The following is a 27185-nucleotide window of genomic DNA, read 5'->3' as shown; positions in this document are numbered from 1 at the left end:
ATCCATTGGTACTTCACTGTTCACTTATTCCAGTTTCAGTGCATCGAATATTTTTTAATATAGATATTTTTAGGCCATCATAGAAGACGTTGCAGGCCCTGACGGCCCAACACTGTGCTAAATTCATTGATCGATCACTCGCTATTGTCCAGTTGTATTCACAATGAGGTCATTGTAGTACCTCTCGAGGCCTGCGGGCGGCGTTAATGAAAATTGCTTGATACAATCCAATGGAACTCGTCACCAGCCACATGGAAACGGGAATCTTTAACTGTAAGTTTCTTGAGCGTCAAAAATGACAAATTAGGGGTAAAAGTACAAATAAAATACATACATTATTTTCACAGTGACAGGTTTGTTCATTCTCTTGCAATTTTTTAAAATATATTTATTGTTTGTGTTGTAACAGAATGTGGGTGTTACATTGTATATTTGTTATAGTCAGATACAACGTTAAATAAGGCAGATGTCGCATTCTCTTTTGGCTGAGTGCTAAAAATATTTTAAAATTCACCTGCAACTGTAGTATTTCTGTGGGGTAATAAGTCTTTCATTTCAACGTCCTGATATAAACCACGATTGAGCTTCGTGTAACAAATTTACGGCAGGTTGGGCATCCCCCCCCTCCACCAATGCACCCCCAGCTCCCCTTCCTGCGTGGGTGGTCCTCCTCCCCTCCTTTACTTTAGCGAGCTGTTGCTAAGCAGCTAATAATAGTCGTGTTTGTTGAGTAATTTTTGCCCTTCTGGAACCAATCAGAAGCGAGCAAACGGTGCGGTGTGACAGCGGCGAGGGGCGGGATCTTGACAGTGTGTGCGTGCGTGTGTGTGCGTGCGTGTGTCTGCGTGCGTGTGTCTGTGTGTGCGTGTGTTTTCAAGCCCCCTCACCCTCCCCTTGTCCCTCCTTTTCCACCCCTTCTCCTCCCTCCCCCTTCTCCTCCCTCCTCCCTCCTCCTGGAGCTCTTTTTCTGCTCTTCTATTCAAAGTCAGAGTTGGCCGTGACGCGCGGCCCAAGGGAAGACGAGCAGCAGCACACATCTCCGCTAAATGCAACGAGAAACGTCCGGCGGTCTAGCGTACGGCTCGTTGTGAGACACACTCTTGTTGTTTTCGTGTGTTTTTTCACTTCGCCCGCTTTTGTTGCCTGGCCGTTTGCCGTTTTGGAAAACGCGGTGCAAAAGGCGGCGGAGACCTTAACCGGATCACGCGATGTGGGGATGGACGGCGCGCTCTACTTTGACTCGCCCTCTCCAAGCGGACGATGAAGTCCCCCCTCCGAGTGAAACTTTGTCGGATCCTAAGTGGGAATCGGTAAGCAGCGCGCAGTCCCCGCAACATGGCCTCGGCTGCTAGTGCGCCCCCCGAGCCGGGGATAGGAGAGCCCGGCCGGCCGAGGCTAACGCGGAGGACCCGGTGGGACTCGAGCCGCGAACCGCCACCGCAGCCGTCTGCACCGCCGGATTTGGACTACCTGCAGCGTCCGAGCTACTGCGACGCGGGCTTCGCTTTGGAGCAGATCTCCCAGGTAACTTTCTCTCCATTGAGAAGCCCAGAACACCCACGTCCACCGGCTTGTTGTTTACACCCCCTTCCGCCCGCTCTCCGCAAGCTTGTTTCGAGCATTTGCTCTTGTTTTCCAAACACATCACGTTTTGTCGTCATATCACAAACCTGACGTGTTATATGCACCAGCGTGAAAGTCCATGTGGCTTCGCTCCCCTCCTCTTCCCTCCCCAGCACCATTTGGACCACATGCAAAGCAATGCAATGCAAAGCAGCTTTCTCCGTACTGAATCCTCCTTTATTGCACAACGCATCACGTTGTAGACCTTGACAGCTTTTATTTAACCCCCCCATCCCAAACTCAAGCCGGAGGTCCAGCTGTAAACGTTCTTTTGGACTCATACTTACTGTCAGTCGTTGTTTTTTGTTTCTGGTGTGCTTTGGAATTGTGCCTCTGGTGTGTGCCAGCATGTATAAGGTACATTTTGACTGCCATAAGTGGAGCTTTCTAGCCCATTGTCCATCCAGTTTGCGATTTAGTCTGTGTGGATTTGCTTATCAGAATCATCTTTATTGTCAAGTATGTAGAACACACAAGGAATTTGTCTCCGGTAGAACGCGCTGCACTCGTATCATCAAAAAACGGAGAAAAATGGAGGCACTAAAATGCACTCAACCTGGTGTTTCGGTGGTTCGCGTGTAGACCTCACATCGAGGTACCGGGTCCGAATCCAGCTTTAGCCTTCTGTGAGGACTTTGCATGTTCTCCCCATGCCTACGTTGGGTCCGGTTTCCTCCCACATTCCAAAAACATGCATGGCATGCTGATCAAACACTTCATATTGTCCGTAGGTGTGAGCGTGATTGGTTATTTATCGCTATGTGGCATGCGATTGGCTGGGAACCGGTTCAGGGTGTCCCTATCCATCAGCTGGGATAGGCTCCAGCATGCCCCACGATCCTTGTGAGGATAAACTCTTTGGCATTCGACTCCGCATGATTCAGACTTGATCTTGCTTTTTCTCCCTGGTGCTTTGTACTATCTTTGTGACTGCTTTATTTACTGTATATAATAGCTGTCCATGTTAAGCCCTTTGTTACAGCTTCCGCAGTTGTTAAAGCGCTCTATAAATCAATATGTATTCTATATTGTATAAAGTGGATCAGAAAATGTCTGCAAGCACCCCGCGCATCCTTCTCTACCAGGTTTTACTTTGTAAAAGAGTAAATAGTTTTCCCTTAATTTTATTTTACTGGCTTAATTTATGTTTAAAAGTTTTTAAAAAGTTATAAAATTACACCACAGCAGCATAAAAGTTTTCAGATCGTTGCAATTGTGTCACTTTTATCTCATTTGAAATGAGAGCAACTTCCAAGTCATCAAGTGTCACAGAAGATTATGTTCAACTTTGGAAGTTCCCCTTATATGGGGGCGGGGTCAAATATGTTGAACTCTGCCGACTTGGCTGTGAAACTATTTGGAAGTTAATTCTAAAAATCCTAAGGAAATTCACTTCGATGGTTCTAAATGATCAAGAGTGTATACTTTTTCAACTCGATCAATGGCAGAGGCAGTAAAAGTTGTGTATGACTAACCTGTGCAAATACATGTATTGTTCTGCGGTTGATGCAGACAATCATGCTTACTTTTTGTTGTCCTCCTTTTTTTTCTCTTTAGGGCAAGGCAACTGGAAGGAAAGCACCGCTATGGTTGAGAGCAAAGTTCCAGAGACTTTTATTCAGGCTGGGCTGCTACATACAAAAGAACTGTGGAAAGTTTTTAGTGGTGGGCCTTATGATTTTCGGAGCCTTCGCGGTGGGTTTACGTGCGGCTAATTTGGAGACGGACGTGGAGAAGCTTTGGGTGGAAGGTAAGATGCTCTTTTTTTGTATTTCTATTTTATTTATTTTTTTGGTAGGTGATTGTTTGGATGGAACGGACTAAACAAAACCATATTTATGCCCCTGTTGTTTGTGTTTCAATCCAAAAGTTTGGTAAAAATGCAATCATCAGAACATCCTTCTGCAAATGTTGTAATTACGTTCCTCAGCTGCTTTTGTGGCAGACTTTTTTATTTATCTGCTTTTTTTTTGTTTTGCCAAGCCGCCATTTTGTGTGCGCGTGTATATGTGTGTGTGTGTGCGCCTGCCCCCAGCAGTTGAATGCTCACAGACTGTGTGTGTGGTCCCGTTTTGGACAGCTCTCAACTTTCCAAAAAGATTTGCCTCCGGCTGCAAGGGGAAGGGGAAAGGAGGGAGGGGGTGGGGGGCGGGATAAGAGAGAGCGAGAAGCTGCTTGAGTGAAGACAGGAACTCATGTTTGTGAGGATCTCGCTTGTTGTTGCTCCAAGAGAAAATATACGCAATGAAAGATTTCAATCAAAAGGCGGAAAAATGTGCATGGGTGGTGTTGTTGGAGAGGGGGCAAAACCGGAGAAGGGGGGTGCCAGCGGCTGTGCTTTTTTTTCCCTTTTTTTTGCCTTTGATCTACATTCCAGCACAGTCGTCTGGCCCATTCATGAATGGAAGACCACAGTTTTCTACTCCATATAATTAAAACGACAATGTACAGTGATACCTTGGCTTACAAACTTAATTGGTTCCCAGACAGAGTTTGTAAGGCAAAAAGTGGGTATCCCAAAAATTAATTTCCCATAGGAAACCATTAAAATGAGAATAATCCGTTCCCAGGTCCCCATAAAACATAATTTTCTACTTTCTAATTTTCTAAGCCTTAAATCTACAAAGAATAGATCTTATTTTATGTATAATAAATGTGGTATGGTATTATAATTAAAGAAATAAACTGTACTTTATAATAAAGTGGTTTTATTTACCTTTGTGATGGTCGTTGATGGTTTGATGGAATGGAGTGGCCGGTTTCATCAGCATTAAACACTTGATGAGGAACGTAGCCTTCTTCTTTCACCATCTTGAGGAATAATCCCTTGTAGGTGCTTTCTCTGTGATAATTGTATCTAGGTCCTCGTCAATTGTGTTCTGTTAAGCTGGGTTGATAGCTTTTTGCATCAAGTGGCTTCTGCGGGTTGTTTGTGGAACCTGATTGATGGGATATTTTAACCTTGCAGCCTACACTGTTTCACTGTCGTCTGCCTGTCTCTTTAATGTTTAAAGCACCCCCCCCCCTCACTGCTGCGTTCTTGACCAATCACGTGGCTTTAACCGAAGACTGGGTGCGGGGAATACAGAACAAAAACAGTCGGGTGCCATTTTGTTGTTAGAAAAACGGGCTCGTTCGCGAACGACACATTACTCATTGAGGCAGCTCCGTGTACGAAAAAAATTCGTATGCCAAGGTAAAGTTGGTATGCCATGGTAACATTTTCAGAAATGTAATGCTCGTAAACCGAAAAGTTTGTAAGCCAAAGGCTGCGTAAACCGAGGTATCACTGTATTTGGAATCAAGATGCCCCGCTCCAAAATGCGGTTTTGTATTCGTAGTTGGCCATTTTCCAGTACTGGTTAATCACTGTTAATCTAATGGACCTAGAAACTATCCTGCAGTCTGGTTTGTGACTCCGCACTGTATTTTTCTAACTTTTTATGAGGACCAGCAAAAACTTGTGGATTATATCTGACTGAAAGTAGGCTCCTTGATTTTTAAGGTCATTCAGACATTTTGATTTTGGAGAGATTGAACTCATTCACTGCCATTCCTGAATTTCACGGCCATTCCCGAATTTATTCGAGAATTGAAAATATGACGTCGAGCACCATTCCCAAATTTGTTCGGGTTTTGAGTTTTCTTGCCCGGGATGCCGATAAAGTGCTGGTCAGACCTCTGGCAATGTTTTTTTTCCCTTCCATGAAGGGGTAGCATTTGCCTTTTGTACAGCCGCCCCCACTTGCACTTCATATTACTCCAGACCCATATAATTTAGGGATTTAGAGATTTTTTTTTATGATGAAAGAAGGTAGTCTAAGATTTTTAGCTCAGATAACTCCAGACCCATATAACTACAATATTACAAGACAGCAGGCATTTTTTAAATTTTTGGTTAATTTAGTTGAAGAAACTAACTTGATAAGATTCACACAATTTCAATAGATTGTAGCTAGCGATGTCGCTAATTTACAAGCTAGGTAGCCAAATTTAACGAACTGACCTATACCTGGAATTTTTTTAAACAGAATTAAATATTTTTTTCTGATGAAAGAAGAGAGTCGAAGGTTTCTTACGCTCAATTGAATGTTTATGTAATCCAAAACTCAATATTCTGTGGGTCCTGTAATTTGAGTGAAAATGTCAAAAACCCTGGCAACTGGAGTGGACACATTTTTGCACATTGTCTGGGAGTGAATGAGTTTAAGGGCAATTTTGGTTAAAAATTGAGCGTGGTCGACCAGTGAATGGATGTTGCATTCGATTCCACCTCTGCCCTCCCTGTATGGAGTTTGAATGTTCTCCCTGTGCCTGAATGGGTTTTCTCCGGGTACTCCGATTTCCTACCACATTCCAAAAACAAGCATGACAGGTTAATAGAAAACTATAAATTCTTTACAGTTGTGAGCGTGAGCCCGGATTGTTTTTCATCGGCTTGTGCCCCGTGATTGATAAACAACCAGTTCAGGATGTCCCAAGCCGACAGCCCAAAGACAGCTGGGAGAGGCTCCAGCACACCCACCCCCCTTGTGAGGAAAAAGTGGATTAGAAAATGGATAGATGAATGGATGGAACACCTGCACAAATGACAACCTGAGTCCAAATGAAACTGAGATAAAATGCACACTTGGACACCTACAGGCCTCCAGTAGATCAACATGGTTTGCGCCATAACACGTACAGTTTAAAATTGTGGGTTTGAGTTATATTATTGAGCCTCAGATACACAAAAACTACCACTAGATGTCTACATTATCTACTTTTACTGTCTTACTGACTCAAACACACACATGCACACAAAGCCCAGGCCTCAGTGGTTTCCTAGGTCCCGTACGTGAGGGGTTCCAGATGTTAGTAGGGAGAGATGTGTTTGTTTAGATTATACTACACAGCTGAGGGATAGATTAGTTCTGCCTGAACCGTGGAATGCCGTGCATTGGTTGTGGTGGTGGTGATGTGGGGTGTCCTGGCCAAGTCATCCAAGAGGAACGAGATCGGGAACAAGCGTATGGAGCGTCTGTTTATGTTTCATTTGGAGCTGCCCTCCGCAGCCGACCTGTGATCGACCTCGCTTGGAAGCTGTGTGGGCCTGTGGACGCACATGCACTCGCCTTAACCTGCACCGCCACATTTTTTTTCTTTTAAAACCATCATTGTCATGCAGTGTCATTGTCGTCAGAAATATCATGTCCAGTATGCGGGATGCATTATACACAGTGTACAATCACTTCCTGGTTTCATTTGAGAGGACACGAGGGGGACACTGTGCAGAATCAGTGGTGGGCCGTGCATATCCCTCTTAGGCCTTCAGTAGTGCTATGTCTGAATCAATCGGCTGCGAGTGTAGTGTGATATTACTGAACAGCCTCTGGAGGTTGCCGTTATAAATCTTGACTTGGAAAAACTTAAGAAATATTGTCATTAAGCTGTTCAAAGTTTGACTTTGAACGTGTGGTTTCATGATAACTTAATAAAATTGCAATATTATTAGATAGCTATGGATATCCATTATACTTGAATGAAGATTGGAAGGAAGACATCTTTCTAATTATTTGCTATTTTTGCTAGCTTCGGCGCTGTACAACCTTAATGATGTCCATCTTGAAAATGGCTTTAACAGTATATCTTCAACCAAATCAATTTCTTGTTCTCAGCCATTGTGGGTTAGTTGACAAAACCGCTATTAAATCAACACAACAATATATTTGCTTATGCAGATCTCTATAGATACAGTGTGCTAGCTCTGGCCAGTATGCTCTTATCACTAGCGGCTGGTGATATGATTGGCGAGTGACTAGCTCATCATGTGACTTTCCAATCATAGTCTGCGAAAGCTTTGACGTTTCCAGCGCCTTCCAGCATGCCTTGGGTTGCCAACTCGAACTCTGATTGGTTAAAGCAACAGTTTCATCGATATTGATTTTTATGCTCCAGGGTCTGCAGAACTGTGAAGGCGTCCAGGTAGATTTCTGACCCTGATAACAAATGATTGCTAAAATATGATTGGTTAAATGTGTAAATACGAAAACACACATCTAGAAACATCACAACCGGGGAAAAGCAATGAACGGAAGCTGAAAGACAATTTGGAATTATTTAATAAGAATTCATGGACAAAATATAATTCACATTAGTCTGTGATTCAGATATTTTTAGGCCAGCAGAGAAAGCCTTGCTGGCCCTGACGGCCCACCACTCTGCAGAATATAGTGAAATACTGGAACATCCACTGCGATGAACAACAAAAGATATGGATCCTCGGATGGCCTTCTAAAATATTTGCAGTCATTGGTAGCCACGACCGTTCTGTTCTTATTCTTGTGGCACGTTGGATGGGGAAATACATTTTGTGTAATATGTGGTTCAATATGAGACCTTCTGCGTCTAAATCGACTCTGATAGGGTTTTATGCTCAAAAATGAATCAGCAAGCCACCGCAAGGTAGTTGCAAAATTGTTCACATACATTCTCATGGAACACTTTGTGCATGAGGAAGGGGGGGTAAATACATCCATTCTCTATAGCAGTGGTCCACAACCTTTTTCTAACTGCGGACACTTGACAATTTTACCGGTGGTTGGGGGGCGGGGGGGCGGTAATAACAAACGTGAATCCACTGTGTGCTCATATGGAACTTTTGCTCGCTGAGTTAAATTTTGGCGCTAAATGAGAAGACGTAATTGAGAGGAGAATCCCGTCATTTTGAAATAAGAGGTTTCAAAATAAAAGACCACTTATTCAACTCATTCACTGCCAGACGTGCACAAATGTGTCCACTCCAGTGCCACGGTTTTTGTCATTTTCATTCAAATTGAATATTGAGTTTTAGGACGACATAAACATTCAATGCAAGGTAAGAAACCCTAGACTCTCTTCTTTCATCAGAAAAAAAAGAGTTAATTCCTAAATTATATGGAGTTATATAACCTTGAAATGAGGGAACCTGTCCAAAATACAATGAAATACATACATATTGGTTTATATGAAGCTGGAACAAAGAGCTAACATGGAAAAATGGGAAATGCTGCCCCCTTGTGGAAAGGAAAAAAAACATCGGCAGAGGTCTGACCAAGGCTTTATCGGCACCCAAGCAAGAAAAACCAAAACCTGAACTCATTCGGGAATGGCACTCTACGTCATATTTTCAATTCCCAAATGAATTCGTCAATGGCAGTGAATGAGTAAATAAATACAACAAAAATAAATAATTATTGTGTACCGCTCCGCGCACCGGTATTGATTGATCCGCGGGTCAGGGGTTAGGGACCACTGCTCTATAGCACTTGTCTTCATTAGGGTAGCAAGTGAGCTGGAGCCGATTTTAGTGGACTGGTGAAAGGCATTGTAGCCCATTGAATGGTCCCTAGCCAATTCCAGGACCCCATTTTCTTTTTTAAAATGTATTTATGATAAATTGTATGACTTAGCCTTATTGCTTTCAAATGTTTGAAGTGAGATTTTCCCATTTTCCCCTGTGTATTATCTCTCCTCGTGGCATGTGGCCTTTTTTTTTAAAGCCCAAGTTAGTCTCCTCACTCACTGCACTGTTTATAAGCACCCTGTCACAGGAAGTTGTGTTTATTAGACAAAGCGACAGGGAGTGATGTGGACGGAGGGGCTTGCTTACACAAAGAGGTGAATGTGTCAAACCTCAGAGCCAAATATTTTGCATAGGATTTTTTTCCTAAGTAATTCCAGCCTCGCTCCCCGCCTCGAAAGTGTGGAGAAATGCCATGTTTATGCCAATGATGGCACTCACAGGAAGTCATTTGCTGGAATAGGAAGTTGTAGTATTGTTGTTTGTCCTCGACCTCCAGCTGACTTGGCTTTCTGGTCATCTTCTGCGTATCACGTTGCAGATGTGGATTTCTCGATTATCCCTTATTAAGCTGTATCCGCGATGATGCAGCTCCGAGTACGAGTAAGACCCTCCTCTTCTTTTTTTTTATTTTTAAGAGCTCCACCCGTCTCCAAAATGGAAAACGGACCCATCCCTCGGCATTCTAGGTCCAGGCAAACACAGGCCAAATTGTAAAGAAAATAGCGGCACCACCTGCCTCTAATTAAAACAGTATCGCATAAACATTGGCCTTCCTGTTGGACGGGCCCTCACGTGTTCGAAGACAGCCTGGGATGTGGCTCAGGCTGGGCAGCGCAGATGGGCTGGGGGGTAGGGTGGAGAGCGGGTACGTTGAGGATAGAATTTGCGAATGGGCCTTTTGAAGCAAAAGCTTTCCACACAGGTTGGTGTTGAAACGAAGGATGAAGCCGCAGTTTTTGTACACTGTGGCTTGAGCACGGGCTCCCAAAATTCACCTCTGTCACATTCCATTGCAATTGATAGCCTGAGGGGAATAGCTGGAAAAGGTGGTGGGCAGGGTGCGGAGGGTCCAGTAGGATTTTCAGTGCCCTTATCGTGATTCTTGCAGTGTGCAAGTTCTAGAAAGTGGGTAGGGCGGTGCCAATGATTTTTTTTTTCCCGCAGTCCTAACTGGCCATTAAAGTCGGATTTTGTCCATTTTTGTGGCGGCCCTGAACCAAACAGTGATGGAAGAACACATGATTGATTCGATGACTGCCGTGTAGAAATGTCGTAGTGCCACCTGTGGTAGGCCATGCTTCTTCAATACATTTTCCCCTCATGGTCGTGGACATTGAATTTTACGGCCTACTCCTTTATTTTTATCTATCTATCTATCTATCTATCTATCTATCTATCTATCTATCTATCTATCTATCTATCTATCTATCTATCTATCTATCTATCTATCTATCTATCTATCTATCTATCTATCTATCTATCTATCTATCTATCTATCTATCTATCTATCTATCTATCTATCCATCCAGCCCAGCTAGCTAGCTAGCTAGCTAGCTATCCCTATCCATATAGCCATCTAGCTAGCTAGTTATCCCTATCCATCTATCCATCTAGCTAGCTAGCTAGCTATCCCTATCTATCCTGACCACCCTGACAGCACTGGGTAGCTCCTTCAGCCAGAGACTGTTACACCCACGCTGCAAGAAGGAGAGGTACCGCCGCTCATTCCTACCGACTGCTGTCAGGCTTCGCGATTCTCAATAATCACATGAAAAAACAAAGCAAAACTGTACACTTGTACTGTTAATATGGGTTGATGCAATACAGCTACATATATCAATATGCCTTTCTTGATACCTGTACTATGTACAGTTTTTTATGAAACTGTTTTGCACATTTACAGCATACAGTTGACATTTTTATTTTACTCTGCTTAAAATATCTTGTTTTTCTATCCTTTCACCCCACCCTGACCCCTTCCCCTTTCAAATTGCTGCCGTGGACTGCAAATTTCCCCATTGTGGGACAAATAATGGTTTTCTCATTCTGATCTATCTATCTAGCTAGCTATCCCTATCTATCCATCTAGCTAGTTAGCTATCCCTATCTATCTATCCATCTGTCCATCCATCCTACCTTAACTATCTTTACCATTTTTTTCAAAGTTCTAGTGTGTTTTCTGTGTGTGTGTGTGGGGGGGGGTGCAGAAGCCAGGGGCCACAGGGGTAGACTCTTGGGATCCTGAGGTCATTTAGGAGAGGCCCCCGCTATTTAAAAGCTCACCTGATACTCACCCTGTGGCCTGGGTGCAGAGTGAAGACTCACAGCAGAGGGAAGGAGTCTGGAGGATGGTTGAGAAAGAGTGAACAGGAGGGTGGTGGTCTTGGAGTCAGGGGATTGTTGCTTGAAATGCAGATACTGCAGCTGTCACCCGTCATAGTTTGTGTGTGTATGTATCAGTTGTAGAATATGAGGTCAGTTGCTGTAGGATGACAGGGGGTCATCTGGGTTTCAAACATGGCACAACGGACATCAGCATTGTTAATGGCCATGCAAATATAAGCACACCTGTTACAAATGTTCTTCATGGATCTCATTTGTAGTCTTCTCTTAGTTATATTCTGTCAAGTGTAAAAAAAATGTCATCTCTAGTTGACAGTCCTTGTGATTTGAAATCAATGTACATACAGTAAAGTCTCGTTATAATATTGTCATCTCTATCGATATATGACCCTGTTTGCAGTCCTAGAAATGTATCGATATTATCGATAATCGATATCGATATAACGAGACTTTACTGTACTTGCAATGTCCGTTACTAACATCCAGTGCGTGTTTGAAAGGGTACATTAGGGTTTCTTTTTATTACAGTAAACTTTGATAGGACAACTGCTCCTAGCTTCAAGCTTTGCATCTGTTTTGCATCGCGTGTGATTGAGAGCTGACTTGACAGAGTTAGTGCTCATTTTGTTTTTGTGCTTGTAAGCACAGTGGGGGGTAGTGGGGGGGTCAGGCGGTTTTGTGTGTGGAAGACTTTCTATCTTGTGGATGTGTTTTTTTTTTATTTTTTTTCAATGGGCATGGAAGCACACACACACACACACACACACACACACACACATGCACAGTCGCATAAGCAGAGTTGAAATTGTGGTTGATTCGGACAAGGCTTACTATGCTATTTTCTCCTCGATTCACCCCGCCTGGCCCCTTGTCTCCACGCTCCATCTTCAACCACTCTCATTCAGCAGCGACTCAAACATGGCCACCCATCTCATGCTTGTGCTATATCTGTCCATAAACTCTAGCTTTCTCTTATTGATTGTTTGAGTTGAAATATTGTGATAAAACGCATGCAAATGGCTTTTCTTTGTCACACAAAATCAAACAAAGCTGGTGTTGACCTGAACGTGGATTAAAGCTGCGTGGAAAGGAAGAACATTCCTGTGTTGTTATGTTAAACTTTATGAGTTGATGAAAAGTACAGACTAGCTGGTGAAGGATTTAGTGTGGTGAAACACTGCGCCTGTGGTACACTCGTTTTTTTTCAAGCTAGCTGGCCCTCCTTTGAAAGGAGCTTTGTGTACATTACCCATAAAAAAACCTACAGTAGAACCTCCAAAGTTGAATACTGTACCGCCCTTTTGTGGTTGAGTTCCAAATACTGTAGTTCTCCTTCCAAAACAAAGGAAAAAAATGTAAAAGTCATGTAAAAAAATTGATGAAGTTACTTTGTATGTAATTTTAGTTTGTAGTTTTAATGTTGTACTAATCAACCATTCATTTTCCCATTTGTGGCATCCTCATGTGGTGGCACCGCGAAAAAAAAATCATTACGTTTCACAATAAATATTTGCTTTTGTATGAATTTTTTTTGTTGTATTTCCCCTAATATGTTGTATGTAGTATGTATTGGATTTTGGACTTTTATTAGTCTTGCAGTGGAGAAATTTACATTTCACAGCAGCAAAGTGATGAAAGTGAGAGGAAAGGAAAGGAAGAAGTAGAAAAACAAAATACAGGAAGTGCTGTAAAGGCAGCCACTTTCGCGGCGCCATCTTGATGTCAAAACAACAATAAATACATAACAAATAATGTGACAAGACACAGACAGACACGATTCTTTTGAGTTTTGACCATTTGTCTTTCTTTAAGTGTTTGTTATCTGTGTATATGTGAGTGGTGGGGGGCGCGTATACGATGTTCTCACTCTCATTCACAAATGACACCCCGAGAGATGCCTCCAAGCTGCTCTGTTTACATTTTTGCATTCTTTCAAGCGCTCATATTCAAAAAGCAGAGAGGCCTGCGAATGACCGAGCACAGGAGACTGTGGAGAGAATTACCCTGGTTCCCTCCTTCCCTCCCGCTCTCTCTCCTTCTCTTTGCCAAAAAGGTCTCTCCTGCACCAACCCCCACCACCCCCACCTCCCATCCCTGGCTGGAGAGAGTGGCCTCAGAATGCCAGATGTATTACAGAGTGAGCCACGGCAATGTAAACACTCAGGCCTGCCATGAGAGCAGGGTGGTCTGGCCTCCCTCCCTCTTCCTCCTCACCTCTCTCTCCCTCCCAACACTGGTTGCCAAAGGGGTGGAGGAAGCACCCAACAGCAGAGGGAGAATGTGTTAGTAGCTGGAGCATAGTAGTGTCAGTGTTTGTCAATGCAAGCATACTATAAAGTTGTTTAGAAGCCCTCCAGCCACCTCTCCGGCATGCACACGGTCGAACCCTCCACTGGCAATTCCCGCTGCAAGGCATCATAGAATCTGCCAGTTACACCAATACCACACATGCGCATGTGACGCCGAGTCAAAGATTTAGAGATAGAAAACATTTCCGCTCTTGCCGAAAGTCGCAGAGCCAGACGGTGTCAGTGTGTGTGTGTGTGTGTGTGTGTGTGTGTGTCGCACAAGTTGTTTTTGTGTTCATAGTGTTCAAACAGAGGCAGCGATTACATTGACTTCAGTGCTGTTGAGGAAAACGAATTATTATTCAAATATGGTGTTTAATGGAGTGAATCAGAATCAGAAAGCCTTTAATAGTCGCACAATGGGGACATTTGGTGGGATGAATGTCCAAGTTAACACAGTCCTTTAGTTAAATGTTTAAAGGACAACCGATGCCTACGGACAAGTTGTGTCCATAATTTGTAAAATCACTTCAAATGACTTCTACTCAGCGTATTTTACAAGATTCCACCGCATATATCTATATTTTATGTTTTAAGACTCGCGCTGAATATTCAGGAAGGCTTGTTTTTGAATTGGTGACGTCACGTCAGGAACGCCCCTGACCGCCCCTGACCGAGAAAGTGACACACAATGCATTTTGGGTACTTTGTTTGGTCTGAAAACTTAGTGTTGATCCATGTTGAAATTAGAAGAAAAACACATAAATAACGCGATGTTGAATCGTTGTGTGTTGCACCAAGACTACTATTTGAAACTAGTTGACACAAATTCCCGCAAACAAATCAGACCATTTCCAACAGAGCTTGGGCGCCATCTTGTGCATTTTCTGAGACGCTACATTGGGGTCCTGACGGCTCGAATTGATCCGGAAGGACTTCTTTACTCGATTGCAAACATTTATGCTTTCCTCTTCAGAACTATTTGAATCATATTCATAACTGGATGAGTAACAAGAAAGCATCTTCTCCGACTCTGAAGCCATTGTTTTGATTCTAGAGCAAGGCAAGTCATCCTGGCGTGATGTCACGAACAAGGGGGCGGGACCTTCTAAAACTCGCCATCGTCATTTTGAAGTAGTTTTGGGACACTTCAACTCATTTTTATTGGTGTTTTGCATTTGACTAAAACTATCAGCCTGTGTGTTTTGGGTATCTTAGATGCTATAACACGTTTTTCTGATGTCAATTAGAACAAAAAAACAAAACAATGGTGTCGGTTGTCCTTTAAATGTGCCATGTTAGATTCTTTGAAGAATCAGGGAGGAGATCTTGCCCCAATTGGAGGACTATCTGGGAGTCTTATTCACGAAGGAGCATAGGAAGGAGCGAGAGATTCACAGGCGGATCGGTGCGACGTCTGCTGGGATGCGAACTTTGTACCGATCTGTCGTGGTGAAGGAGATGAGCCAAATGGCAAAGTTTTCAATTTACCGGCCGATTTACCCCACCATTTTGGTGGGGTAAATGAAAACAATGTTTGTGTGTGCGTGCGCAACTCTTTAGGAATGTGCCACTTGGGGACACCTGGAATCATGGGGGCTATCTTTCCAGGAAATGACGGAAAGATGGCTGCTGCAGATTGACTGCTTTGACCGAGGTGGACGTTAGCCAATCATGAAATAGGAGGGAGGCGCTCAGCTGGGTTGAATTTGATAGAGGCTGATATGAATTTTCCCAACTACGCTGGAGCGACAACATGCTCAGATATGGCATAGTTATTTTTAAAAGTATGCCAACCGCTACATTGTCCAATTCTCCATCCAGTACCGGGTGAAACCATTGAACTTGAATACTTTTTTATAGTGGGGCAGGGGTGAAGCGGGTGTGACGGCTGACCTGAATGAAGGCAGCAACGTGGAAGAATCTGCCCATTGAGGGAGTGTGTGAATGTACACCTCATTCCGACTACCATGTACACCCATTTTAGGGGGTGCTGGGGCTGGACAGGTTATTAGCATAATCAAGGGCAAGGGAACCCATACATATGTTAATGGCGACTGTTGGAAATCAGTGATGGGGGTTTGAATCTCATAGAGGTACACACATACATTTCACTGCACTTCCCTTTTCACTTCTTAACATCTTTTCTCATTTTTATTCTCATTTTTTTCCTCGAAACAAAGCTTTTATAGCTGCATCCTTCCTTTGTGTGGTGTTTCCCCCCTCCTTTCTGAAAATGGAGAGAGCAGGGGACCCAGAACAGGAATGGGAGGGCTTCACCCTGGGTCAGATGGGGTCTCGTCTCTCAGTGAGGCCTTTCATCATATATTTGTGGCTGGATGAACACCTGCATGGCTGAGCTCACATTCAAAGCTTCAACTACAGTTTTTTTTTAAATGCCAGAAACCTATTCCAAATGTACATAAATAAATAAAGATTGCCCAAACATCAGTCCACGTGGCACAAGCTCCAAATTCGGGAAATGGTGCCTGTGATTTAAAAAATAAATAAATACATTCAAGATCTCAACAAACATGTACTTAAATGTCAAAAATATTGACCAGGGCACTTCAAAAGTGTGAGTCGACACCAGTTTCTATATTTTATCAGCAAAACTAAGTTGATTTGGGTATGTGTGTCACCCTTTAATTATGCTGACAATAATAGCTGCTAACGCTGGCAACGTGCGCAATGTTGCCAATGTTAGCGGCTAGTTGCTAGCAGCAAGCCGCAATCACATTCTAAAATGTGTTAGTTGAAGCCCTAATTCGATAGCTGAAACCCAAACGGAGGATTTTCTCCCCACAATGAGTTCCAAACAATCATTTCATAGGCCACAAGTGTTTTTATGTCATCCTTAACTCCTTCCTTAACTCCATCCTTAACTCATTCACTGCCAGACGTGTACAAATATAATTTTTGTGTCATGTTTTTTGTCATTGTCACTCGAATTCGAGGACCCACAAAATATTAAGTTTTAGGACTACATAAACATTCAATGCAGCGTAGGAAACCTTAAACTATCTCCTTTCATCAGAAAAAAAATAATTACTTCCTGAATTATATGGGTCTGGAGTTATATGAGCTTGAAATGAGGGTGACTGTCCAAAATACAATACAATGCATACATATTGGTTTATATAGTGCTTTAACAACAGCTAAAGCTGTAACAAAACGCTAAAATGGAAAACTGCCCCCCTGTGGAAGGGAAAACATTGCCAGAGGTCTGGCCAGCGCTTTATTAGCACCCAAGCACACACAATCCAAACTAATTCAGAAATGAGACTCTATGTCATATTTTCAATTTCCGAATGAATTCGTGAATGGCAGTGAATGAGTTAAAGAAAGTATCTTGAACAAGGTCTTCAGCGGTTGTCCTCATTTATTTGTGTGGGGATAAAACGTATTGGGACACATTAATGTTGAAATGGAGGAATATATGCGGTTGACCTATGCCAAAATGAAAAATAGGGTTTCAGGTGGAACTAATGTGTCTCGTAAAACTAAGAAGGGACAGCAAATGGTCGAAGGTCGTCGAGGAGGAAGCGCAATGGGCTGATTGGTGGTAGCAGCTGAGCGCTTTTAAAAGCAGGAAGGAGGCAAATGGACAGCAGACATATTGACGATTTCCTCTGGTAAGCCATACCTGGCTTCACAAAGAAACTCCAAGATTATTTATCTCTTTGTTCTCGTTGTTGTCAGTGAAGGAATTTGATTTACTGTTACACTTGGACTTCAGTCTGCTGATATTTTTTTAGGGGGGGGGGGGGGCGATAGCTAACACTGGCCTGCTCACATATGGATAGAATGAAATGCTTGAAGGTCCATTTTAGTCTCAATATGGCAACTTGCATAAAATAAAACTTACATAACGCACAGTGATACCTTCATCATTTGCATTTGTGGTTTGTGAATGAAATGGAGTTTAATGTCAAAACCTGTTCTCACATGGCTAGTTATTGATCCTGCGAGGCTTGTGTGCGCATTCTCGTTCACATGTCCTGCACATGGCAAGTCATTTTTCCATCGTGACTTTTGGGGGTCCCAAGGCATGGGAGGTCACCAAGTCCTTGGTGGTGGAGTGATGACCTGGTTTCAGTGGTGGTAGGGGGCTTCCTCCCCCACCACAGGGGGTCTTGATTGATACGGGCACTAATCCAGCTAATCCTTTCTCTTCACACATACACACACACACACACACACACACACACACACACACACACACACACACACACACACACACACACACACACACACACACACACACACACACACACACACACACACATAAAACATAGGCTCACCGACATACTGTATAAGCGCTAGAATACACGTAACACAAAGCGCTCACGTCTTGTTCATTTCCTACCTTGAAGTTATGTTTTTTATTGAGGATTTATTGAGTATATATATATATATATATATATATATATATATATATATATATATATATATATATATATATATATGAGTTATTTAAGGCAAAGCTTATTTTGCTAGTAGGTTGCCCATGTGTGCATTTTATTATTTAGACTGCGCATGTTTTCCAGGCTTCCGTTGGCAAGCATGCAACATGTGCATACGAGGGCGTGGGGGGCTTTGTCGTCATGAAAGCTGCAGAAGTGGTTGCGAAGGTGGAGCAGGAGAAAAAAAAGAAAAGAAAGGGGGCTCTGGCTTTGACAGAGGGGTCGGGCTGATTGCCATCATGATCTAGCCAATCACAAGCTGGCTTTGAATAGAGCAGAAAAAAGAGAGGGGGGGATAGTGTAAAATGGAGGAGGAAAAAAAGGGGGAGTTGAGAATTGAAAGGAAGCAAGGAGGGAGAGAATAAGGGGAGGGGGTGGGGGTTAGTGTCAGTTCCTTAGAAGCCCACTTTCTCTCCTTCCATTATCCAGAAAAGAGGGGAGCAGGGGTTAATGTTATGCAACACGCTGAATACTAACACTCACACAAGCCTTCTTCTTGGTCATCTAATACTTAGCATCTACCTACTGAACTGTCTCATCATATTTAGGTCGTCCCACATTTAGAAAGTAAAAGTTGGAAGCCGAAAAGATGTTAGAATTTGTCTGTAGGAATTTTTGTTTTATTCATACAAAAAATATATTTATCCACGACCGCTTTTTGGACCATCGAATAATGTCATCAGTACGTCTAACACAGCTTGGAATTGAAGCAGATATATGTGGGACAGGAGATGTGAGACATCTCTGTTAAGGCAATTCGCTATACGAACACATTGTTTTATTTTCTTACACATCGAGGATACTTGATTTTAGTACTCTGTATATGTGAGTGGTGGGGGGCGCGTATACGATGTTCTCACTCTCATTCACAAATGACACCCCGAGAGATGCCTCCAAGCTGCTCTGTTTACATTTTTGCATTCTTTCAAGCGCTCATATTCAAAAAGCAGAGAGGCCTGCGAATGACCGAGCACAGGAGACTGTGGAGAGAATTACCCTGGTTCCCTCCTTCCCTCCCGCTCTCTCTCCTTCTCTTTGCCAAAAAGGTCTCTCCTGCACCAACCCCCACCACCCCCACCTCCCATCCCTGGCTGGAGAGAGTGGCCTCAGAATGCCAGATGTATTACAGAGTGAGCCACGGCAATGTAAACACTCAGGCCTGCCATGAGAGCAGGGTGGTCTGGCCTCCCTCCCTCTCTCTCTCTTTCTCTCTCTCCTTCCATCCCTCCCTCCCTCTTCCTCCTCACCTCTCTCTCCCTCCCAACACTGGTTGCCAAAGGGGTGGAGGAAGCACCCAACAGCAGAGGGAGAATGTGTTAGTAGCTGGAGCATAGTAGTGTCAGTGTTTGTCAATGCAAGCATACTATAAAGTTGTTTGGAAGCCCTCCAGCCACCTCTCCGGCATGCACACGGTCGAACCCTCCACTGGCAATTCCCGCTGCAAGGCATCATAGAATCTGGCAGTTACACCAATACCACACATGCGCATGTGACGCCGAGTCAAAGATTTAGAGATAGAAAACATTTCCGCTCTTGCCGAAAGTCGCAGAGCCAGACGGTGTCAGTGTGTGTGTGTGTGTGTGTGTGTGTGTGTGTGTGTGTGTGTGTGTGTGTGTGTGTGTGTGTGTGTGTGTGTCGCACAAGTTGTTTTTGTGTTCATAGTGTTCAAACAGAGGCAGCGATTACATTGACTTCAGTGCTGTTGAGGAAAACGAATTATTATTCAAATATGGTGTTTAATGGAGTGAATCAGAATCAGAAAGCCTTTAATAGTCGCACAATGGGGACATTTGGTGGGATGAATGTCCAAGTTAACACAGTCCTTTAGTTAAATGTTTAAAGGACAACCGATGCCTACGGACAAGTTGTGTCCATAATTTGTAAAATCACTTCAAATGACTTCTACTCAGCGTATTTTACAAGATTCCACCGCATATATCTATATTTTATGTTTTAAGACTCGCGCTGAATATTCAGGAAGGCTTGTTTTTGAATTGGTGACGTCACGTCAGGAACGCCCCTGACCGCCCCTGACCGAGAAAGTGACACACAATGCATTTTGGGTACTTTGTTTGGTCTGAAAACTTAGTGTTGATCCATGTTGAAATTAGAAGAAAAACACATAAATAACGCGATGTTGAATCGTTGTGTGTTGCACCAAGACTACTATTTGAAACTAGTTGACACAAATTCCCGCAAACAAATCAGACCATTTCCAACAGAGCTTGGGCGCCATCTTGTGCATTTTCTGAGACGCTACATTGGGGTCCTGACGGCTCGAATTGATCCGGAAGGACTTCTTTACTCGATTGCAAACATTTATGCTTTCCTCTTCAGAACTATTTGAATCATATTCATAACTGGATGAGTAACAAGAAAGCATCTTCTCCGACTCTGAAGCCATTGTTTTGATTCTAGAGCAAGGCAAGTCATCCTGGCGTGATGTCACGAACAAGGGGGCGGGACCTTCTAAAACTCTCCATCGTCATTTTGAAGTAGTTTTGGGACACTTCAACTCATTTTTATTGGTGTTTTGCATTTGACTAAAACTATCAGCCTGTGTGTTTTGGGTATCTTAGATGCTATAACACGTTTTTCTGATGTCAATTAGAACAAAAAAACAAAACAATGGTGTCGGTTGTCCTTTAAATGTGCCATGTTAGATTCTTTGAAGAATCAGGGAGGAGATCTTGCCCCAATTGGAGGACTATCTGGGAGTCTTATTCACGAAGGAGCATAGGAAGGAGCGAGAGATTCACAGGCGGATCGGTGCGACGTCTGCTGGGATGCGAACTTTGTACCGATCTGTCGTGGTGAAGGAGATGAGCCAAATGGCAAAGTTTTCAATTTACCGGCCGATTTACCCCACCATTTTGGTGGGGTAAATGAAAACAATGTTTGTGTGTGCGTGCGCAACTCTTTAGGAATGTGCCACTTGGGGACACCTGGAATCATGGGGGCTATCTTTCCAGGAAATGACGGAAAGATGGCTGCTGCAGATTGACTGCTTTGACCGAGGTGGACGTTAGCCAATCATGAAATAGGAGGGAGGCGCTCAGCTGGGTTGAATTTGATAGAGGCTGATATGAATTTTCCCAACTACGCTGGAGCGACAACATGCTCAGATATGGCATAGTTATTTTTAAAAGTATGCCAACCGCTACATTGTCCAATTCTCCATCCAGTACCGGGTGAAACCATTGAACTTGAATACTTTTTTATAGTGGGGCAGGGGTGAAGCGGGTGTGACGGCTGACCTGAATGAAGGCAGCAACGTGGAAGAATCTGCCCATTGAGGGAGTGTGTGAATGTACACCTCATTCCGACTACCATGTACACCCATTTTAGGGGGTGCTGGGGCTGGACAGGTTATTAGCATAATCAAGGGCAAGGGAACCCATACATATGTTAATGGCGACTGTTGGAAATCAGTGATGGGGGTTTGAATCTCAGAGAGGTACACACATACATTTCACTACACTTCCCTTTTCACTTCTCAACATCTTTTCTCATTTTTATTCTCATTTTTTTCCTCGAAACAAAGCTTTTATAGCTGCATCATTCCTTTGTGTGGTGTTTTCCCCCTCCTTTCTGAAAATGGAGAGAGCAGGGGACTCAGAACAGGAATGGGAGGGCTTCACCCTGGGTCAGATGGGGTCTCGTCTCTCAGTGAGGCCTTTCATCATATATTTGTGGCTGGATGAACACCTGCATGGCTGAGCTCACATTCAAAGCTTCAACTACAGTTTTTTTTATGCCAGAAACCTATTCCAAATGTACATAAATAAATAAAGATTGCCCAAACATCAGTCCACGTGGCACAAGCTCCAAATTCGGGAAATGGTGCCTGTGATTTAAAAAATAAATAAATACATTCAAGATCTCAACAAACATGTACTTAAATGTCAAAAATATTGACCAGGGCACTTCAAAAGTGTGAGTCGACACCAGTTTCTATATTTTATCAGCAAAACTAAGTTGATTTGGGTATGTGTGTCACCCTTTAATTATGCTGACAATAATAGCTGCTAACGCTGGCAACGTGCGCAATGTTGCCAATGTTAGCGGCTAGTTGCTAGCAGCAAGCCGCAATCACATTCTAAAATGTGTTAGTTGAAGCCCTAATTCGATAGCTGAAACCCAAACGGAGGATTTTCTCCCCACAATGAGTTCCAAACAATCATTTCATAGGCCACAAGTGTTTTTATGTCATCCTTAACTCCTTCCTTAACTCCATCCTTAACTCATTCACTGCCAGACGTGTACAAATATAATTTTTGTGTCATGTTTTTTGTCATTGTCACTCGAATTCGAGGACCCACAAAATATTAAGTTTTAGGACTACATAAACATTCAATGCAGCATAGGAAACCTTAAACTATCTCCTTTCATCAGAAAAAAAATAATTACTTCCTGAATTATATGGGTCTGGAGTTATATGAGCTTGAAATGAGGGTGACTGTCCAAAATACAATACAATGCATACATATTGGTTTATATAGTGCTTTAACAACAGCTAAAGCTGTAACAAAACGCTAAAATGGAAAACTGCCCCCCTGTGGAAGGGAAAACATTGCCAGAGGTCTGGCCAGCGCTTTATTGGCACCCAAGCACACACAATCCAAACTAATTCAGAAATGAGACTCTATGTCATATTTTCAATTTCCGAATGAATTCGTGAATGGCAGTGAATGAGTTAAAGAAAGTATCTTGAACAAGGTCTTCAGCGGTTGTCCTCATTTATTTGTGTGGGGATAAAACGTATTGGGACACATTAATGTTGAAATGGAGGAATATATGCGGTTGACCTATGCCAAAATGAAAAATAGGGTTTCAGGTGGAACTAATGTGTCTCGTAAAACTAAGAAGGGACAGCAAATGGTCGAAGGTCGTCGAGGAGGAAGCGCAATGGGCTGATTGGTGGTAGCAGCTGAGCGCTTTTAAAAGCAGGAAGGAGGCAAATGGACAGCAGACATATTGACGATTTCCTCTGGTAAGCCATACCTGGCTTCACAAAGAAACTCCAAGATTATTTATCTCTTTGTTCTCGTTGTTGTCAGTGAAGGAATTTGATTTACTGTTACACTTGGACTTCAGTCTGCTGATATTTTTTTAGGGGGGGGGGCGATAGCTAACACTGGCCTGCTCACATATGGATAGAATGAAATGCTTGAAGGTCCATTTTAGTCTCAATATGGCAACTTGCATAAAATAAAACTTACATAACGCACAGTGATACCTTCATCATTTGCATTTGTGGTTTGTGAATGAAATGGAGTTTAATGTCAAAACCTGTTCTCACATGGCTAGTTATTGATCCTGCGAGGCTTGTGTGCGCATTCTCGTTCACATGTCCTGCACATGGCAAGTCATTTTTCCATCGTGACTTTTGGGGGTCCCAAGGCATGGGAGGTCACCAAGTCCTTGGTGGTGGAGTGATGACCTGGTTTCAGTGGTGGTAGGGGGCTTCCTCCCCCACCACAGGGGGTCTTGATTGATACGGGCACTAATCCAGCTAATCCTTTCTCTTCACACATACACACACACACACACACACACACACACACACACACACACACACACACACACACACACACACACACACACACACACACACACACACACACACACACACACACACATAAAACATAGGCTCACCGACATACTGTATAAGCGCTAGAATACACGTAACACAAAGCGCTCACGTCTTGTTCATTTCCTACCTTGAAGTTATGTTTTTTATTGAGGATTTATTGAGTATATATATATATATATATATATATATATATATATATATATATATATATATATATATATATATATGAGTTATTTAAGGCAAAGCTTATTTTGCTAGTAGGTTGCCCATGTGTGCATTTTATTATTTAGAGTGCGCATGTTTTCCAGGCTTCCGTTGGCAAGCATGCAACATGTGCATACGAGGGCGTGGGGGGCTTTGTCGTCATGAAAGCTGCAGAAGTGGTTGGGAAGGTGGAGCAGGAGAAAAAAAAGAAAAGAAAGGGGGCTCTGGCTTTGACAGAGGGGTCGGGCTGATTGCCATCATGATCTAGCCAATCACAAGCTGGCTTTGAATAGAGCAGAAAAAAAGAGAGGGGGGGATAGTGTAAAATGGAGGAGGAAAAAAAGGGGGAGTTGAGAATTGAAAGGAAGCAAGGAGGGAGAGAATAAGGGGAGGGGGTGGGGGTTAGTGTCAGTTCCTTAGAAGCCCACTTTCTCTCCTTCCATTATCCAGAAAAGAGGGGAGCAGGGGTTAATGTTATGCAACACGCTGAATACTAACACTCACACAAGCCTTCTTCTTGGTCATCTAATACTTTTGGAGTATCTACCTACTGAACTGTCTCATCATATTTAGGTCGTCCCACATTTAGAAAGTAAAAGTTGGAAGCCGAAAAGATGTTAGAATTTGTCTGTAGGAATTTTTGTTTTATTCATACAAAACAAATATTTATCCACGACTGCTTTTTGGACCATCGAATAATGTCATCAGTACGTCTAACACAGCTTGGAATTGAAGCAGATTTATGTGGGACAGGAGATGTGAGACATCTCTGTTAAGGCAATTCGCTATACGAACACATTGTTTTATTTTCTTACACATCGAGGATACTTGATTTTAGTACTCACTAATATCATCAATTTAATAACTGTAAGATGTAGAAAAAGAAAGTGAAACTGGTAACACCTTGCACGTGGTGAGTCATTCTGTAATCAAATTTGCATGACTGTGTGAGGGAGTGACATCATCATTTTCAGTGCATTGACTCACATGTCTGTAAACAATGTAGGAGAATCAGAGCAATTCACCACTTTCAAACTAGAAGAAGTAGAAAATGGATAGAAAACAGTGAAATTTATACTCGTTTGAACTTTGATAATCCAAAAGCAGAGTGTAGACTGGAAGGTTAAAATATCCCATCAATCAGGCTCCACATATAACCCGCACAAGTCATCTGTGCACTTGATGCAAAAAGCTATCAGCACAGCTAAACAGATCACAATTGATGAAGAACTAGATACAATTATCACAAAGAAAGCACCTACAAGAGATTATTCCTCAAGATGGTGAAAGAAGAAGGCTATGTTCCTCATTAAGTGTTTAATGCTGAGGAAACCGGACACTCCACTCCATCAAGCCATTAATGACCATCACTAAGCTCAATAAAATGACTATATTGTACAGTACAGTTTATTTCTTTAATCATAATACTATAGCGCATTTATTATACATAAAATAAGGCATATTTAGTGTATCTTTAAGGCTTAGAAAATTAGAAAGAAGAAAATGATGTTTTATGGGGACCTGGGAACGGATTATTCTCATTTTAATGGTTTCCTATGGGAAATTATTTTTTGGGATACACACTTTTCGCCTTACACACTGTCTGGGAACCAATTTAGTTCGTAAGCCAAGGTCCCACTGTATTTACAATTTAATCACGGGGTCAAGAAAAGCATTCGTGTTCGATTCAAAGAAAAGACTGATTGTCGGAATAATACTAACGTCTGGTGCTTGTGTTGTGCATGTTACGCTGAGGGGCATTACAATATGTACCACGTTTGACTGTCATCGAAGCGTCATTTCAGCTACAACAAAGAGCTCGGTACCCGTTCTGAAGAGTGAAATCATCTTTGGCTTGGAAGAGCTCCATTTTACTGACATACGTTCATCAAAATCATTTACGAGCTGGATGATCAGCCCCGAGAGGAGTTAGCCATCACTGCCTCCAGTTAGCTCCTCATTGTTCTTCGGCTCTGGTCCGTTGGAAAGGGCTGGTTTGTCCGCCGGGAATTTGTGTAAACTTACGCCTTCTTTATGCGTGTTACCGCAATTGGCTGCCACACAACGATTCACCATCGCGTTATTTATGTAGTTTTCCTTCTAATTTTCCCACATTTTTGTTTTCAGACGAAACAAAGTACCCAAAATGCACTGTGTATTGCCTTCTCTGTCAGGGGTGTTCCCTCCGTGACGTCACTTCTGGCATCGGTGACAACTTGAAAACAAGACCTCGTGAATATTCAGCGCGAGTTTAAAAATGTAAACTATAGCTATATGCGGTGGAATCTAATAAATACGCTCAGTAGAAGTCATTTGAAGTGATTTTACAAATTATGGGCGCAACTTGTCCGGAGGTGTCTTTTGTCCTTTAAGGATGTACTGTTGCTGCTGTGGTTTATGGCACAACCCGTCAAAATGAAGGACAAGCCTAAAGGGCTCGTCACAAACGATTCACCATCGTGTTATTTATGTAGTTTTCCTTCTAATTTTGCGACCAACACGGTGTTTTCAGACGAAACAAAGTACCCAAAATGCACTGTGTATTGCTTTCTCTGTCAGAGGTGTTCCCTCCGTGATGTCACTTCTGGCATCGGTGACAACTTGAAAACAAGACCTCGTGAATATTCAGCGCGAGTTTTAAAATGTAAACTATAGCTATATGCGGTGGAATCTTTGTAAAATACGCTCAGTAGAAGTTTTTTAACTGACATCAGAAAAAAGTTTTATAGCATCTAAAATACCCAAAACACGCAGGCTGATATTTTTAGTCAAATGCAAAACACCAATAAAAATGACTTAAAGTGTCCAAAATCTGCAAAAAAATTGAGCTGCGAATTGGGCATTTTCAGAAAGTCCCGCCCCCAGTTCGTGACGTCACGCCATTGCAGGAGAATAAAAACAATGGCTTCAGATTCCGATAATATGCTTTCTTGTTACACATCCATTTATGAATATGATTCAAATAGTTCTGAAGAGGAAAGCATACATGTTTGCAATCGATTGAATAATTTATTCCGTGTCATTTTGAGGCAAACGGGCGGGGGGCATGTCTCACGCAAAAAGAGGCAAGAAAATGGCCACCGAGCTGTGAGGAATGAATCAGCCCGTTTCCACAGGCTGATACATTCCTTCCATGGAGCTTGGATTATGGATGTAACACAAGGGTTTCCAAAAAACAGTACAGCAAAATACATTGACGTGATGGAAAGACGCTACAATGCGTCTTTTTTACGGTCAGGAGGCGGTCCTTTTCTGATGTCACGTGAGGACTCGTCACCAACTCAAAAACAAGACTTCCTGAATGTTCAGCGCAAGTCTTAAAACGTAAAATATAACTCTAT

General features: G+C 42.7%; 1 protein-coding gene across 3 annotated transcripts in view; it reads left to right on the top strand.

Moving 5' to 3' along the window:
• Nucleotides 1-971: 971 nt before the first annotated feature.
• Nucleotides 972-27185, top strand: part of ptch1 (patched 1) — an 80819-nt gene continuing 54605 nt past the window's right edge. For 2 of the 3 annotated variants that reach the window (XM_088993838.1, XM_088993836.1), the window contains exons 1-2: nucleotides 973-1524; nucleotides 3181-3373. In XM_088993838.1, coding sequence (XP_088849964.1) covers nucleotides 1336-1524; nucleotides 3181-3373 — 382 coding nt within the window. In that variant the 5' untranslated portion in view covers nucleotides 973-1335. Of the gene's footprint in view, nucleotides 1525-3180; nucleotides 3374-27185 lie in introns of all 3 variants that reach the window. The other variant, XM_088993837.1, reaches the window with a different exon arrangement.

Source organism: Hippocampus bargibanti, linkage group LG04 (assembly GCF_051943395.1).
Source record: "Hippocampus bargibanti isolate YZ-2025 linkage group LG04, ASM5194339v1, whole genome shotgun sequence".
Lineage (NCBI taxonomy): Eukaryota > Metazoa > Chordata > Actinopteri > Syngnathiformes > Syngnathidae > Hippocampus > Hippocampus bargibanti.
This window is presented reverse-complemented; position numbering and strand designations above follow the sequence as displayed.